The 18,707-nt window shown below is 42.9% G+C and overlaps 1 protein-coding gene and 1 pseudogene across 3 annotated transcripts in view; one reads left to right on the top strand and one right to left on the bottom strand.

Annotated features, from left to right (window-relative positions):
• The window catches only part of DNMBP (dynamin binding protein), a 96,703-nt gene that overhangs the window by 41,370 nt on the left and 36,626 nt on the right, over positions 1 to 18,707 (bottom strand). For 2 of the 3 annotated variants that reach the window (XM_023641046.2, XM_070222988.1), the window contains exon 4: positions 14,893 to 16,884. In XM_023641046.2, coding sequence (XP_023496814.2) covers positions 14,893 to 16,884 — 1,992 coding nt within the window. Of the gene's footprint in view, positions 1 to 457; positions 6,056 to 14,892; positions 16,885 to 18,707 lie in introns of those variants that run through there. The other variant, XM_023641052.2, reaches the window with a different exon arrangement.
• Positions 10,327 to 10,821, top strand: LOC138915743 (large ribosomal subunit protein uL23 pseudogene; annotated as a pseudogene).

The following is an 18,707-nucleotide window of genomic DNA, read 5'->3' as shown; positions in this document are numbered from 1 at the left end:
GAACCCTCCATAAAACAAGTTACGTCTTCTTTTCCTCTAATGTCTAAAGCATAGGGATTGAGAGAAAGAACAAGCCAGGAAAATAAATTTTTGCTTGGTGCCCTGACAATGAACTTGCCATCCCCATAAGACAAATAAAAATATTAAAGTAAGGATGGAAAGATATTTGGGATTAGAGGCCCCTGATAAAACCAAGAAAGGTCGAGGAAAGTTCCCATGAGAACGCTGTCTGATTCTGAAAGCCATGTTACAATTTACGCACCGTACCTGCTCTTGCTCTGTAAAGTGCCTCCCCACAGAATTAAGTCTCTAAGGTTGTTCTCACTCAAGGGACACTTAACAAGAACTTTGGGGGCCAGGTTCCTTAAGTACGCAAATGTTTCTGGTACCTGGTATAACCACCCCTTTAATCTCTACTCATGACTTATCCTTCTAAGAAGGCTGGCTGAGTCCGTACCTTGAGTTCTCTTCCTGTTTTGCACAAATTCTGAGCGTCTCAGGGTGCTGGGTGCTGTGCGGCGAAGGCAACTATTCCTTTTCCAAGTCTCTGGGCGATTGAATTTTCTCTCTTTCTCTAAATGCCAGGTGCTCTTCTCTAATGAAGGGCCCTGAGGAATGCCACAACGTTCTCCTTGGTCCCCCCTAGTCCGGGGATTCTGCAGACCATCCAGGGGGATCCCTCTGCCCCCAAGTGCCATCATCCCCGGTCTGTCAAGGCCATTATACTCCACATTCTTCATCGGACGGAGAGAACCTGTGCCTCTGTAATTCTGAAATTTATACTCACAGTTTGCAAATAGAGTATCATTGCCTTTATTTTCTGTCTCAAAGTTACTTTGATCCATGGCATGAGTCTTTGATTTGGGATAGACTTTATCATTTTGATAAACATTCCTGTCATCTTCATAGTTTTTGACAAATTCCTTACCTTCACTGACACCCTTCAAATCTGGGAAGTCCACAGAGTGACCATTAGTATAATTCTCAGGAATATCATATAAATCGTTGAAGTCTCTAGAAGAAAAATTAGTTTCTTTACAATCTTCAAGATTATCATTAAAATTCCTGTGGTACATGTGCCAGTTTTGAGGTTGACCAAAATTCCCCAAAGAATCATCCAGATTCCTGCAGCCAGTCCACTCTTCAGTTCCTTCCGAGTCCTCAGGACTATAATTCAGATTCTTAGGATCTATGGAGCCGTTCACCTCCCTGTATCCTCCACCTTTCCAGGTTACATCTGGGCTTCCTTTAAGCGAATTATTCTCAGTCCCAGGGCTCAGGTTCCCATCATCTATATTTTCTGAATTCCTATAACCCTCTCTTCCATGAATCACACTTCCATGGTACAAATAGTCCTTTCCACTTTCCTTCGCTTCCTCATAGTCCGTGTAGCTTGGTTCACTCTGCTCAAAATCCCAATATCCACAATGCCTTTTTCTGTAGGGCCGGATCCGCCCCGTGGTCCGGTATCTGGAACGCAAGTCACCTTCTCTGTAAACTCCGTCCAGCATTGTAGGGTCCGCCTTCCGTAGACTCCCGCAGTCTTCATACTCCCAGCTGGAGCCCCAGTGCCCATTCTTCTCTGCTTCTCTTTCTTTTCTAATCTCTTGGGTTTCACACATATTGAGCATTCTTAAAGACACAAGTCTTACTGCGCTCTTCCATGGGCCTGGGTTGGGCTGAAATGTGGACAGGTACAGTTTAACCTAAGGCTCTATCTGTCCTTCTTAAAATGTCTCCCAAGCACTCAAGTCACTCGTCTTGCTGCTGCAGTTGGAGCGCGGAGAGATGTGGAGTTATTTCAACCTCAGGATCCAATCAGTGAGCTGCTATATCTTTCCCCACAGAGCCCAGAAGATAATTAGTAACTAGTGTTCATGTGATTGGAGCTTTGTTTGGTGTTTCCCTCAAGCTGGTCAAACTGGCTTGGCTGCTTTATGTGCTGAAGGTTTTGCAGAAGCAGTATGTGAAAGAGAAACAGCCCCCTTTAAAAGCAGAGGTAAGATCATATATCAGTCTTAGCTGCCTCTTTAACCTTTAGTAGTCAACCAGGGGTATAAATAAATGCTCCCACGCGCAGCTCAGACTGGACCTCCATTCCCCGCCCTGCAAGTCCAGCGTTCTAAGCCTTGGGCATCAGAAGCTCTTCGGGACTCCCTTCCCTGTACCTAGAGGCAGAACTCTTCCTCCTTTGAGAGCTCTGATTTTACGGGATTCAGGTTACTAGTCAGTGTGCACACAAATCACAAGCAGGTCAAGCTCCTGCCTGCAGACACTTTGCACATCCCAAGGAAGGAGGAAAAAGTACTTCCTTTTACTCTGATCTGGTGTCCTGGTAATTTTATAGTGTAAAAACTCTTCCCCGGAAGAATACAGTTATGTATGTTTTCACACTTTCCTTAATACATGGCATGCCAGAGAAGCATCAAAAGCATTCACTTCCTAAATCTCTTTCCCACCTAATTCATAGAGCATATGTAGGAACTGGAAAAGGAGGCTAGAAATCAGAAAGGTAGGTATAAAAATACCATTTTGAATTAATCAAATATTAGATAGATACCTATTATATATGAAGCCTGTGGAAGAGAAAAAGATGAACAAGTTGGTCCCTGACTCTTACAATGAGGAGCAAATACACTCTAAAGTAAGATCAAATGTGCTAAGTGCTTAACAAACACACAGCAATGGCAACAAAGCAAAGTCCCTGGTGGGGCAACTAGAGGCTTCATGGAAGTGGTGACATTCGAACAGTGCCTGCAAGCATACGCAGGATTTCCATAGACTTTCTATATATGGAGAACTAAGAAACGGGGAACAGTTTGAAGGACGTGATATGTGGAAAAAGTAATAGGAGATAAGGCAGGACCGGGAGGGAGAGGTTGGGGCAGATCCCCTGGGACCCGAATGCTATTTATTTTATTCAATGGATAATGAAGAGTCGCTGAAGGTTTGAGCAGGTGAGCCACATGCTCATACAGAGCGACAGTCCTTGTCCATGAGACAAGGAATTAGGACATCTAGCACCTAGAAGTTCAATTTCTGCTAGTCACTGGTTTGTAGCTATGCTTAACTTCTCTGGCAGTCAATTTTCTTATGAGTGAAATGGGAAGTTAATGCTTTCTCCGCCATTTTAAATCTAAAATTCTATGATCTTACTTATTTCTAAGTAGAGATTATAAGTAATGATTAACCTTTTCCTAACTGTTATGGAAAACAAAGTTCCCTTTAGCAACTTAATATCTTTGATTAAGCTGGCATGATAAGAAACATACCTCATCAATCAACCAAGAGAAGAGATAAAAGAGAGGACAAATTAGAGGTAAGAAGGGTACTAGTTAGAAAATGATCCGGGAGAAGATGTTCCCTGAAGCTCAAAGAAGCAATCTTTGGATAAGTGGAGAGCGAACAGCTGGTTATTAACATGGGGCTCCCCACTCCCCACCCTCCTTTTCTAAGTCCCATTACCTTTAGGACATTAAACATATAGTCTGCATAAAGACGTGAACTGCCTCCATGACTATGACCCAGAACTAATCAAAAGCTGTGAATGGGTTGCTATTTTCATGTGATAAATCCATGTGCAAAGAAATGTGGCCCAAGGGAAAGGAGAGAATAATTTTGTACTTTTCTCAATCCTAGCATCACGGGTGGACTACAACCTTGTAAGCAGTCACCCCTCTCTGCGGCTCTCCCTTTCATGACACAACAGTCACATTCCACTGGCTCTTTTCAAAAGCCCTAAGCAGCACTTCACCCCGATGTCTGTTATTTGTTACCAGAGGATGGTAACCCGCTAGCATGACGATCTGTGTGCCCCCCACGGTGGACAGAATACTGCTGTGCATCACGCTAGAAGAGAAGATGGGGCAGCAGGATCGCATCACACTGAAAGTTCCCTGAGGGCAAAGACCATGTCTAACTTACCTTCTAGTCTGCAACACAGCTCTGTCCATGGGGTACACAGTAGGTACTTACATGTTAAATGAGTTGACACTTGCAGCATTTATGGGCACTTGCTAGATGCTGGGCAGAAGGCAGTACAGCTTAGAGGTTAAGAGCACAGGCTTTGTAGCCCTGCGTTTGAATCCTGACCTTGCCACTCACTAGCTGTATAATCTTGGGGAAGTTCCCTAAGCTCTCTAAGCCTGTTTCTTCATCTTTTCAGTATCAAATCTACCATCCTATCTGCATCTGTACCCATACACTCTGCCTTCTCTCCAGTTAAAATGGAGGAATTGTCTCTGCTCTGATAATAGGCCAATCTCTCTGTGGGTTCACTGGCTCCCACGCCCTCCTTACCCCTCAAAGACTTCGTTCCAGCCATTAAGCTCTCCCTCTCCTGCTTCTTCAATGTGTCTGCTCTAGTGGATCAGTCTCATGAGCCCATGAACATGTGGTAACGTTTCCCATCTTACAAAGCACTTCTGGTGGCCCCTCAACCCAAGGTCCCCTCCAGCTACTACCTCATTTCTTTGCTTTCCTTTATAGCAAAATCCTGTGAAAGACTTGAGCAAGCCAAGTGCTCAATGCCTCTGTTTCCTTACCTCTCCCTCTATCTTTAATCCACTCCAATAAGACTTTTGTCCCTTCATCATCATTTTACTGAAACTACTCTTGACAAGGTCACCAAATCCAACGATCATTTCTGAGACTTCCTCTTACTTGGCCTCTCAGCGGCTTTTTGACAGTGACTTTCTCTGTCTTGAAACTCTTCCTTCACTTGACTTTCCTTCTACTCAACTGGCTGCTCCTTCTCCTCGGCTACTTCATCTCCCTGGTCATCCACACTCCTAAACACTGGTGTGCCCCAGGACTTCTCCTAAACACCCAATTACCTAGCGCACAGTAGGAATTCAAGAAGTATTGACATGATTAGGAATGCAGTTTCCACTCATTCAGTGCAGCTGCCGCTCAGCCTAAGGACTAATTAGGAGGAGTTGTAAAGAAGACCCATCATTGTGGCTAAAGTTTCTCACAGGATGTCAATGCTGCTACAGCCTCTGGTTGTGTGGAAAGAGGGTCTGGAAATGAGCAGGAAGAAGAAAGACACCAAAGATCTAAAGGTAAGTTCCCCAATGGAGGAAAAGACCAAGCACTAATGAAAAGAGATGAGTGACTGAGAAGAAGAAAAGCAGACACACAGAGAAAAGAATCTGTAAAAGGAAATAAAGACTGAAACACAGGAAAATAAGAGATGTTTGGGGGCAAATCTGATATATTCTCGAGGGTATAAACATTCTAAGTGGGGCAGGGCTGTGAGAAGTATTAAAGCTGTTTTAGAGTTTGAACCTTATGACGAACTTAAAGGCTTATAATATGAGACAGGTGAGGGTTCAAATAGAGCAACTGGAACTGCAAGCAGCTTGGGGATGTTACTAGCAGGAAAGGGTAAACAGTTTGGAAACTTGAGTAACTTTATCATACGCTAGCAGTCAAAAGAACACCTGTGAGGAAGGACTAAACATTTGTTTAAATGACATCCATACATATATATACGCTCCTAAATCCACGGGTATACGCAATCTAGCAAATCGTTTTCAACAGAAGAGAGTGCTAAGAAATGTTATGACTGGCATAAATTATTTTGGAAGTAAACTGGCAAGTCAGCTAGGATCCCTCCTCCTTGAACACCTGTAGATCTATCTGTGTTTTTCAAGTGTTGCTTCCTACCACCCAGTCGCAGAGATCAAGCAACTCCTCAAGTCGAGACACACTGACATTACACAGCGGCCCAGTGGAAAAGTACCTAAGGCCGTGCAATGAAACGGACCTGAATTGAATCCCAGCCCTACCACTTACTAATTGTCAGAATTTGGGCAAACCTGGGTTTTCTCATCCGTCAAATGTGGATGATTTGGGGGATTAGAAAAAGTGTATTAAAGCACATAGCACACTGTTTGACAAGTAATAAACACTCGATGAATTATACTTTCTCACTCTTTCAGGTCCCACCTTACTCTTTCAGTTCCTGTCTTCCAGATGGTGCATGGTGAGGCTCTGTCCCTGGGCCTCTTCTCTTTTTCTCTATCTATACTTTTTTTTTTTTTTTTAAAGTAATTGCATTAAATGTCACGGATTTAAATAACGTCTATATGCTGTCAACATTTATTTGTCCCAAATTTACGTCTCCACCCTAACGTCTCCCCTGAACCCAGGGCCTATCTACATCAAACTGCCTAATCAATACTTCTCCCTGGATGTCTTACGGGCAACTCAGCAAAACCAAAACCAAGCTCTTGACCTCTGCCTTGTCCTACTTTCTCCAACAACCAGCGTCTCCTGCAGTCTTTACCATTCATCGAGAAATTACTGGCAACTCCAGTCCTTCCAATTGGTGTACCTCAAGGTCACCCTTGACTTTTCTCATTCTCTTACACCCCACATCCCATCCACCAGCAAGTTCTCCTGGCTCTAACTCAAAGCATGCCCAGAACTGAGCACTCCTCATCACCTCCACTCTACATCCTGGTCCAAGCTGTATCATCTCTCTCCTGGATCACTGCAGTAGCTTCGCAACTTGTCTCTGTGCCTCTGCCTTTGTATCTCTTCTGCTTGTTCTCAACACTGAAGTCAGTGACTCTGTAAAGTTGTTAATCAGATCATATCACTCCCCTGCTCAAAGCCCTCCCGTAGCTTCTCGTCTTACTCTGAATGATGAACCACAAAGCCCATGCCTCTGCTCTAGCTGAAGTGGCCTCCTTGCTGTTCCTCAAACACGAGGCACACTCTTCTACTTGCTGTCCTATCTGCCTGGAACAATTCCCCCTCCCGCAAAATGGCTTGGCTGCCTCCCTAACGGTCATTCAGATATTCACTCACACTTCTCTGATTCCATAGATTCTTTTGCCTTCCAACACATATTCATCACATATTCATATTTTTACTTATGTACTGTTTCTCTCTCCCCCCGGGGGCAGAGATTGCAACTATGACTCCAGAACACTGGCTGGAATATAGCAGGAGCTCAATTATACATGCTGAATAAATGCCCCAGGGTTTCTAGTCTTTTTGGTCTCACTACATCTGGTAAGGCGACTGGTAGAAGGAGGAAGCCACTCAGGTAGGGGTGTGGTGACATGAATGCTTGTGCCGGAGGGTCCCATGCTAGCAGGAGACATGTACCGAATCCTCAGTGAAATCTGAAACCGATACTTGAAGTCCCTGGATCTATTCCAGCTTCTCCACTTTACTGCCTGGAGCTGAGGGTGAGGAAATGTTCTCCGAGCCATACTATAAACTGCAAAGAACAGTGATTCACAAGTTAATTATAACTAAGTTAACCCTTCCAAGCTACGTTTCTTGACATACATTAAACTATGTATCCTAAAAGTAAACTCGTTTCTGCACTGAATTAACAGACTGTTGATATAGGCTCTGACTACGGTTGCTGCTGTATACCGAGATAAAATCCATTAGAAGTAACTGAGCTAATTTTTACTGAGCCAACACCTTGAACCAGATGTTACACAAGTCAAGGATACCTGCTTTTTTCTTACGTACTGACAAACTACAAAGAAAGATTATTATTTCGTTTATACAAACTTGTTTTTTAAGGAAGATTAGCCCTGAGCTAACTGCTGCCAATCCTCCTCTTTTTGCTGAGGAAGACTGGCCCTGAGGTAACATCCCTGCCCGTCTTCCTCTACTTTCTATGTGGGATGCCTACCACAGCATGGCGTGCCAAGCGGTGCCATGTCCACACCCGGGATCCAAACCGGCAAACCCCAGGCTGCCGAAGCGGAATGTGCGCACTTAACCTCTGCACCACCAGGCCGGCCCCTAAATTATTATTTCGTTTATACAAACTTTTATCATCTCGAAAGACCACAAAACTTTCTGGCTATTTAACTCTATCATCTTTTACTAGTTTGAGAAAGAATTCTTATACCCGAAGCATTCCAAGGAAGATTCAGAATAACAAATTGCTTCTGTCATAGAAAAACTATAGTTTCAAATTTAAAAAATCTGTCTGGAATATTATGTATCACTTTAGTATAAAGATGTTATTGTTCCATATCAGTAATTCCCCAATTTATTAATCTAACGGCTCTCTTTAGTGGATCTTAGATCCCATCCAATATCTTGCTGAAAATGTTACTTTCCTGAAAAACATACTCTGCTTTGATTTGCAATTGTCATTTCAAATTAAAACCACAAATTACCCTGAGAGTCTCTGGTCAACCTTCCTCTTGGCATTACCTTAAAGAGAGGAGAGAGGTTTAGAGGCAAGGTTCCTGGTGTGGAAGAGGCTGACTCACTCCGCAGCTGACCGTCCACTGCACCGACTTAGAACGATGGGGACCTGCCCACAGTGAAAGGAACTACGGCCAGGATTCAAAGGCAGCAAGACAGACAGTGTGAGTAAATATGGAGGTTAATATCAGTATAATCACTAGAGTTTCAAAGATACACAAATATGAATGATACTATGACTACGTCCTTTTTATTAATCAATGTGTAGCCAGTGCCTGGCTCATAGTATGTGCTCAAGAAATATTTGCTGAGTAAAGAAACGAATGCACAACCCTGACCATTTGTCAAATTCAGGCATGTGAACCCCTCCTCAAGATAGAAAAGGACTAGCATATGCTAAAACGAGATCCTCTCAGGGCAACAGTATGTAGTCCTAATCAGGGCTTCTAAAAGTAACACTGCTGGCCAATCTGAAAATCTGTGGACTAACCTTGAATGTTAATACTGCTTCAGAAGCCAAACTATTCATCAGATTTGAAGGTACTGTGTTTCAGATATGGAACTAACATATTAATTAGCAACTCATTTAACCAGAAGCTCCCTGAGAGCACAGAGCACATCTGTTTATTACTGTATACCCTGCCCTTTGCAAGTCTCAGTCAGAGCCAATATTGGCTATTTCCAATAACTGAAGTCTAGGTCATTTGGACCAACCCTCTCACAGAAAAAAAGCTAAAAAGTTAGGGGAAATATATTTTTAAAAATCTTAAAACTACCAACACAGTGACAAGATGGCAATGTAGTAGCCAAAACCAAAGGGAAAACTGGAATCCAGAGAGGGAAAAAACTACAGAAACTCTAGCCCCAGTGCGTTTGCCAGTTCCGGAAAAGTGTACTTTTGTTTCAATGGCCCTCTGGGGAGAAGGAGTCAAAAACTTAAAGCCCAGAGCTACTGCAAGGTGAAGAGTCTAAAAGGAAACTCTTCCTATAATAAGCTAAGATTCCAAAGGACTCCGGAGGGGTGAGTTGGAATTTGACCAGCGCTCCTGCAAAATTACATCTGTGGTCCTAATGCCTTGGTCGTCCAGGGTACTGTAAGCCTTGAAATGAGCCTAACATGGAACTGGACTAAGAATGACTCGTGTTTCCATGTAGGAATTCCCTCTTAATATTTCTTGGAAAATTTATGTCTTTCTAACTTCTAAGAAATCTGGAAAACAGCTGAGAAATCTGGAAAACAGGAGAAAATACTATAATTTTCCTGTGAAAATAAAGCTTAACAATAAATATAGAGGTGTTAACTGTTTTGAAGGAATCCACTGATGTCAAGCTGAAAGCAAGAGCAGAAAATACTGACACACAGAGTAACAGATTCAGGTTGACTAGGTACCAGAGTGCGGAGGAGAGAGGTGGTCAGGATCTAATCAGCTGCTTTTGCTTGGAGCCGTTGCTATGTTATGAGTGTGTTTATAAGTGTGTGTGTTCATGGCCTTGTGTGCTGCTAACAGTAAGTCATTCTCGCATATAAAATAAATATTAATACGCTTATTTTCACAGTATATTTTACAGAAATCTTATAAGTGATGGTCCAAGAAATATCAAGTTTTAGAAGCAAAATAAGCCCTTAAAATTGGCAATTCTGACAGATGATTCTGTGTAGTTTTGTGAAATCTTGCTTAGACAGGCAAATGTTCCACTATTTGAATGCTATCCAAAAATGGTTGCCCAATGTTTAATGTTTGCTACAGACTATAGTTCTTTGTAAATATTTTAACAGAAGAAATGCAAAGAGAGATGTGAATCTTGTCACAAATTTATTGTCTAAAATTTGAATTAGTAAAAACAATATCAATTCCAATGGCAAAGCCAAAATCAGAGCAAACGACAAAACACTTTCATTGTTAAAAAAGAAAATGAGCTTATATGAAGCAACATGCACCCCAATGGCCCCACCTGAACATGCTTTTGCATACACTCTTAACGATCCAACCCACGTCAATGCAAAATGGAAACTTTTTTCTATGTCTGGAATGTTAGTCACAAAACAAAGATCAGGACCATCAGATAGAGCAACTAATACTTTGTGTATTTAAAATTGTGTTTTGAGAATAACTTTTAGCTTTTTTCATGAAGATGGCACCAAAGGTGAAGAATTCTGGAAGCCCCTGCCCCTCCCAGAGCCCAAGCCAAAGCAAAGGCTTTGAAGGCCAAGAAAGCAGAGCTAAAAAGGCGTCCACAGCCACACAAAAAAGAAGGTGTGCACGCACACCACCCACCTTCCAACAGCCCAAGACACTGTGGCTCGGAAGGCAGCCCAGACATCCTGGGAAGAGCGCCCCCAGGAGAAACAACTTGACCACCATGCCACCGTCAAGTTGCCCTGACCACCGAATCAGCCACAAAGACAGAAGACAACACACACTTGTGTTCATTGAGGATGTCAAGGTCAACAAGCACCAGATCAACCAGGCTGTGAAGAAGCTCTGTGACACTGATGTGGTCAAGGTCAACACCCTGATCAGGCCTGATGGAGAGAAGAAGGCATATGATCTGCGGGCTCCTGACTATGATGCTTTGGATGTTGCCAACAAAACTGGGAATAACTAAACTGAGTCCAGCCAGCTATCTCTAAACACAAGTTTTTTTCACTATAAAAAGAATAATTTTTAAATACTAAACATTGGGGGTATTATTTTACAAATTTTGAATGGCTTTTATTTAACATTTACTTTGTGTTAGTTTCCTTCTTTTAATGTTTTATATTATCAAATGTTTACTATGTTAAATTTCATAAATATTCTATAATAATCTAAGCTGTTAAGGCAGAGGAAGCTGAGTGAAGGGTATATGGGAACTCTGTACTATTTTCGTAACTTTTCTATAAATCTAAATTATTTTAAAATATGAAGTAAAAAATGCTTTAGAAAGTCTTTTAACAGGTAGAGAAGTTTTAGTGTCATTAAAATATATAATTTTGTCAAAATATTGTGGTTCACAAAATAAGAAACCATGCATTTATTTCATATATATGTATATATGTGTATATATAATAATATATATAAACACACATATATACAATCTCTGAAACTTTTTAGTATAATCCTAACACAGGAAAATTATTCATTGTTGATTATTATGATCACTACTATTATTATTTAAGAACACATAAATGAAGAGTTTTTTAAAAATATAGAATAATTTATAATTTTAAGGAATCACCAGAAGTTCTAATTTCTTGTTCCTAAAGACTACTACTCTTCAGGAATTTGGAAACATCAGCTGACCACGAATGCAAATCCTCTCTGGAGTCAGGTGCCTTCATCTCAGGTCTGAGAATTTTCCAAGTACTATGACTAGCACATAGTAAAATATAACCAGACACACAAGGGTCTAGACCACACGGAGGAGAACAATGTGACATCAGAGAGTCCCACTAAGACTTAATATCTTAGAATTATCATACACAGACTATAAAACAACTATGCATACCATATGTAAGAAAATAAAAAGCTGAAAGATACCTTCATGAAACAGGAAACCATAATAGGTAACATATATCAGACTTGGAAAAAAAAAAAGAGCTTCTGGAAAATGAATCCCCATGACTTCACAATCCCAGAGTTTTAAGAAGGAGCAGTAGCTATAATAAAGAACTTCATTTTGGGTCTGGCACAGCACTGGGCTATTTTGCTGCCCATTAACTGTGTCTGACAGGGGGACTGGCATCTCTGCTCTGATGGTCCCCAGCTCCCCGGTCGTCCAAGTTCAAAGTAACAACAGAGACAAGAGATCTGTGAAAGCTCTGGGAGGTAGAGCTGGCAACTTCAACTCAATTTCACTCAGTTAAACTAAATTCAGTTCGTCAAGTATTTAATGATCTATACTACCTGTAGAACGCGATAGCAGGTGTGTGGGAAATGACACACTGATTAAGACAGAGTGGCTTCTCACTAGGTCAAAATTCTCGTTGTGAGGCATATAAACAACTAAATATAATATTAATCAGAATTAGATAAATTCTGTCTCAACAGTTCTTTAAATCTTAAGCCTTAAATTTCAAAATTAGAGATTGTACAAGACTGGATTGGAGAAGTAAAGCCGAGTGCTCAAACTGATTGATTTCCTCCTCTTTTGAGGGACTGCTTCGATTGTTGGACATACTCTTTATGATGACAGAAAAAGATGACCTTAAGAGGCAGTGTCAGTGATTGTAAGAAATAAGTAACTTCCTCATATCAGCAATAGATATAAACAATACACGTACTGAAAATCAGGCAAGTCAACATTAACATAGCCAATGCTGTACTTCATGAATTCAAATAAACAAAGTCTTCCTAAGACTCTCCTTACCTGCTGTAGGTCTTTCACAGTGTTAAACTTCTAGCAGTTAAAAAAAACCACAGTAAGAACATAAGAACACTGGCTGAATTATTAAATTAGTCTTGAAAAAGAAGGTCAGTTGAATAAGAAAGATTCCCAATGTCATCACTTAGTACCAGCTGCTTAATCCATACATCCATTTAAAAACACTGCACAGTGTTTTTAAGCATAGAAGACATCACATTTTGGTGGAACACTACTAATTCTAAAAAGTATCATTATTGAGAAGTTCCTGCTACCTGGAATTTGGGAGACTTTTCTCCTGCCACCTGTATATCTAATGCAGGAACAGCTTACAAGCATCTCTCGAGCCTTGTAGGTGTGGCAGGCGATGGGGGACCCTGGAGCTTGCTAGGGCTTTGGGAATGGAGTGCCGAGCCAAGCTTCCCTTAGAGCTCCTTCTCAGGCACTCTGAAGTCATCACAGTACCTGGCAATCCCCAAAAGTTCAGATACTCGTGTTAAATGAACGCTTTTCTGAAGACGTGTCTAAGCGCTCGTCCTCGTGCAAATGTTGCTGCTATCCCTGTTCAGAGCAGGTGACCCAGGGGCCCAGCGGCTTCACTGTTCCCTAGTTAATCACACTGGATTTGCTCCAAGACCTCCTCCTCCTGCCGTGCTTCTGAGGTGGGAGTTCCCTCAGAACTGTGCCCACCTGCACAGCAGTCCTCTCCTGAGCATATTTTAGAGGTTTCCTCTCTTTCTGTAACACCATCTGCTTTCCATCTTTCAGAAAATTACTCAATTTCCGGCCTTCTTATAATACTCTTTCTTGTTGGAATTTTTTGTTATATTTTTTTGGTTCACTTTTAGAGATCTAAAGTAGAGGGGGAGGTAGATATGTGTACTTAGTCTGCCATCTTGATCCAGTCTCTGGGCCACCATTCTCCTGCTTTTATTAGTGTCCTGCCATTGCTAGATCCAAACACTACTTTTTATTATTCACCTTCCAGATGACATGCAGGTTCAGAGCTCCCCGGCACACACGCCAAAGGTGACACATAGTCACGTTCTCCTTGAGTCCTAGACAATGGCTGTTGCCTCACTCTCTTCCTCTTCCTACTTTATAAGGGATTTCCCCTGTGAGTCTGGTGAGTATGAATGAAGTCTCCAGAGGCTGGTCACCTCAAGTCAAGTGACAGGATGTGAATTTTTGAATGTGCAAGGTGGGAAGCAGTAAACTGTAGCAGTTAAAGACACGAGCTCAGAGCCAGCCCCGATGGCCTAGTGGTTAAAGTTTGGTGCACTCCGCTTAGGGGACCCGGTTTCGGCTCCCAGGCACGGACGCACACCGCTTGTCTGTCAGCACCGTGCTGTGGTGGCAGCTCACACAGAAGGACTAGAAGGACTTAAAACTAGGATATACAACTTCACACTGGGGCTTTGGGGAGGAAAAGAAAAAAGAGGAAGATTGGCAACAGATGTTAGCTCAGGGCGAATCTTTCCCAGCAAAATAAAAAAACAACATGAGCTCAAATTCCAGCTTCCTTGGCAAGTTACTTAATCTCTGCAAGTGTTAGTTTCCTCATCTATGAAGTGGCCATGTGAATTATCCCAGTACCTTCAGGGCGGCTGTGAAGATTCTGTGTGTGAGCAAATGGTAACAAATGCCTATCAGTAAGTTAACAAATATCAGCTATTATAATAATCATTATTATTGAAACCTAGTCCCTGGACCACAAAGATACAAGATGCAACTTTCTCATGAGTCTTAGCCTGGAAGTCTTTAGTCCTTAGCAGAGCCTGGTTAAGGAAAGTAATGTTTAAGGATTTCCCATCTGCATGACTGCTGTGGATGGCACAGCAGCGCAGAGATGTGGATGGCAATGAGGTCTGAGCTGCTTTATCTGAGCAGCAAACGAAGTCAGGAGGCTACACTGTGGCTACACTGAGACAGAGCAGTTTCATTGTGGAGACAGAATAAGAAATTAGGTAATGAGAAAGCAGACCATTTTTTATTTTTATTTTTTTTGAGGAAGATTAGCCCTGAGCTAACTACTGCCAATCCTTCTCTTTTTGCTGAGGAAGCCTGGCCCTGAGCTAACATCGTGCCCAGCCCATCTTCCTCTACTTTATATGTGGGACACCTACCACAGCATGGCGCGCCAAGCGGTGCCATGTCCACACCCGGGATCCGAACTGGCGAACCCCGGGCTGCCGAGAAGCGGACTGTGCGAACTTAACCGCTGCGCCACTGGGCTGGCCCCATTTTTTAATTGTTGATCACAGATAGTAACATATCCCTAACAAACATGGGTCAGCCGTTGTTTGGACTTGAGGGTGTCAAGAAACAAGTAGATATCATTTCCCCATCACTTACCTCTAAGTTGCTGGAGTTCCATATTCAAACTTTCGATGTTACTCTCGTAGAACTCCAGATTCTCAAGGGTCTCTGCCCTCAATGACTCCTCTTGCTTCTCCTCCAGCATTCGGGTTAGCTCTTCCTGAGCCCTGCTATACATATCCAAGTCCTGTTCCATTTCCTGAATCCTCACCAATACTAAAGGACACTGGGAAGTCTGGTCCAAAGTTTGCTCCAGATTCCCAGGACCCTCCTTCTCTAGGGTGTTACACCTCAGGAGCTTTCGGGGTGCTGCGTTCATTCTCTGCTGTGCTGACGGAGGCAGGGGAGCTGGGCGAGAGGGTCGCACTGCCAAGGGTGGTTCAGGTTTCAGGTTCTGGTCCACCAGCAAATGGGGAGAAGGGGATGCTGGAGTAGAGGGACGGGGTGGCGGTGGCCTTAGGGCCTTTCTCCTCGTGGGCAGCTCCTGCTGCGTGATGAGCTTTGAGGAACCTCGGACAATATCCTTCTCGGAGTTAAAGTCCATGATTGAAAAGTGGCGCAAAATTTTATCTGCTTCTGTGCCGGGCCCTGACAAGCTCTTCTCAAACTCTATCAGCTGTTGGGTCAATTTCGAGTCCAGGTCACTGTTGCCATCTCCCTGTAAAAGTGCCATCGCTTCCACAGCGGATGCCCTGTCTTGTGGACCAGGCTTCATCTCTGCTCTCTCTGCCGCAGAGCAAAAGCCGGAAGCGTTTCCTCTGGCTGTGTGGTGCTTTTTAGCACACCTTGCCACACCATGGAGCTGAGGCCTCAACTGGTTGGGTCTGACTACCCTCGAAGCTGGAACAGAAGAGCTGCCGTGAAGAGGCGGGACCGGCTTCTGAAAGGTTTTTGGCTGGGAGTACGTTCGTCTGGGAGGGAGGCTGGAGTAGTCTCTAGTCCTTGCTTCTGGAGGAACAAGGTCAGAGGACCGCTCCGAGCCGGCGTGGCTCCCTCCTGCTGTAGAATAATACTGATTTTTCTGCAATCTGGGATGAAAAGGTCCCTGAGGTTGCGAGGAAACACCATTGACTACCTCTGAAGGATCCTTCACGGAAGAATCTTTGGCAAGGAGCTCTTCGTGCCCCACACCTGGGCTTCTCTGGGGCCCTGCTGAGGGGCCCTCATCCCAGGAAGAGTCTTCCTGGACTTCACATTCCAAAGTCAGATGATCCGGGGGAGAAGCGGATGTTTCCGAAATAACACAGTTGGACTCCTCTGCTTCCTCCTCGTGAGATTCATGTTCTTTTTCCTCCTCCGCAAAAGAGTCCTCTGAACAATCCAAGGAAGTTTCGGGGATCTTAGAAAGGCTGCTTTCCTGTGGTAGGTCCATGGTTTCCTCCACTCTTGTTTCAGGACATAACTTCACAAACCGATAGGGAAAGACGCCTGTCCTGCCCTTCAGGGATCCTTCTAGCCAGCCATCTTCCAGGGTCGCCAGAATTCGGATTTTATCGCCTACGTCAAAATCCAGCTCATTCGGCTCCAGGGCTTGGAATCTGTAGAGGGCAATTCCATAGGTGCCTGGCTGCTCGTCGTCCTCTTCTGGCGCGCCCTCTTCTTCTCCTGTCGGGGTATCTACTTCACCGTTAATAATGCAGTCATCGTGATTTTCAGAACTTACTGACTCATCCACAGTCCTCAAGGGCCCCAAAAGTTCTACGAAACCTTCTGGAAAAATGCCTCTTCGACCCTCTAACTCCCCTTCAAACCAGCCCGGTTCAGGAACTCCAATAATGGTAATCACATCCCCTTCTCTGAAGTCCAGCTCCTCATCCAGCTGCGCAGAAAGCCCCATCAGCGCCCGGGCTTGTCCCATGGAATATTCAGGAATCTGGAGCAGGGCGCTCTGCGAGTGCCACTGCTGGCTTTGTGAGGACAGGCAAAGCTCGCGGACACATGAGGATGGGAAGAAGCCCCGGGCACCCCAGCAGCTTCGGCCCTGCAGCCAGCCACCCGTAAGAGCACCATCGAGAATCACGAGGTCACCTAAAGAAAGAGAAGCAAAGATAATGACCTCAGGCATCACCCCAGCAGAAAATTACTAACAGTGGAACTCATCATTTTAAACATCTGTCAAATTCAAGGAAATACACACCTGGAGTTTTAAGGGCACAAACACTCTTGACAATTTAGTGAATTTAGGGACAATCTAGCGAATTTTGACAATTTAGTGAAAACATAGTGAACATTCCTGTAAACCAATGGTTTTCAAAGTGTGTTCTGTGGAACCCTGGGGCTGGGTACCCAAGATCTTTTTCAGAGGGTCTTCGAGGTCAAAACTATCATATTTTCTTCATATACTTCTGCCAAAACTACATATCACTGCAGACTGAATATAGACACAAATATGAGAATTTAGCTCTCTTCTATTAAACCAAATACTAAAGAGATTTGCAAAAATGTAAATCAACGTTTCCCTTACCACTAATTTTTTTATTTAGAAAACTAGTTATTTTTCACAGAAATATGTTACTTATGTTAATATTTAATGAGTTTTAAAAAATGAATTGATAAGTATTTTTTAAATTTCTCAGTTTTAGTAGCTAATACAGTAAATATCAATAGACCCACATAAGCAAGAGCTCTTTAGGATCTCAGTAACTTTTTTTCCCTCTCTTTTTTTTTTTGGTGAGGAAGATTGCCCCTGAGCTAACATCTGTGCCAATCTTCCTCACTTTATATGTGGGACACCACCACAGCGTGGCTTGACACGCAGCATGTAGGTCTGCACTCAGGATCCGAACCCATGAACCTGGGCGGATGAACTTAACCACTACACCACCGGGCTGGCCCCTCAATAACTTTTAAGAGTTTAAAGGGATTCTAAGATCAAAAAGTTTAAGAAATGCTACTATAAACAACGTTTTTCAAGTCTGTACCACTGGATTGGTTTATAAATGATAAAGAATATATTCATGACCACTATGGTCCTTTGAATAGATGGATCTAATTTCTCACACTAAATTTTATTCAATATCAAATATGGAACAAAGAAAGAAGTCTTCAGGAATGGGCTCTTTGTTGGAGGTACAGGGTGTGGGCAATAAGCTCTTCATTTATTTTCTCCAGAGGCCTTCTTGAACTATCCTTACCCTGAAAATACAACATAATCAAATCTTAAAAAGAATCTTCTAACAGTCAGCGCTTTTGCTTTTGAAAATAACCAATAGTTCCAATCCTGGTGTTTCAGCTTATCTTCACAAAATAGAAGCTGAATAGTTAGCATCTGTCTCACTGTTGAAGAAGCTGAGGTAAAGAAAGGATAGGGGCACACTGTTTCTGGAAAAAATGAAATTAAAATTCAGTCTTATAGGATTTGCCCCAGTTAAAAAATTACTCTACAGTTTTGTAATTGTTTTATAACAAACTCTTAATTATCTGACTATGAACTATGCATTTCGTGGATTATCAGTTTAAATCTTTTTTTTAATTTTTCTCTTACTCAACACCTAAGTCAACTTTCCCTTCAGGAGCAGAGATCAAGAAATGTGATGCACCTGGCCCACGTAAAATAAGACCAGGATAGCACAGTAACTAGCAAAATAATATGTCGTTTTATAGCATGAATATTTGAAAACTGGATTATTGGGGCCAGCCCAGTGGTGTAGTGGCTAAGTTCAGCACTCTGTGCTCTGGCAGCCCTGGGTTTGCAGGTGTGGATCCCAGGTGCACACCTAGCACTGCCGGTCAAGCCACAAAGCCACACTGTGGAGGCATCTCATATAAAACAGAGGAAGACTGGCACAGATGTTAGCTCAATGACAATCTTCCTCAAGCAAAAAGAGGAATATTGGCAACAGATGTTAGCT

The sequence above is a fragment of the Equus caballus genome, chromosome 1 (assembly GCF_041296265.1).
Source record: "Equus caballus isolate H_3958 breed thoroughbred chromosome 1, TB-T2T, whole genome shotgun sequence".
Classification (NCBI taxonomy): domain Eukaryota; kingdom Metazoa; phylum Chordata; class Mammalia; order Perissodactyla; family Equidae; genus Equus; species Equus caballus.
This window is presented reverse-complemented; position numbering and strand designations above follow the sequence as displayed.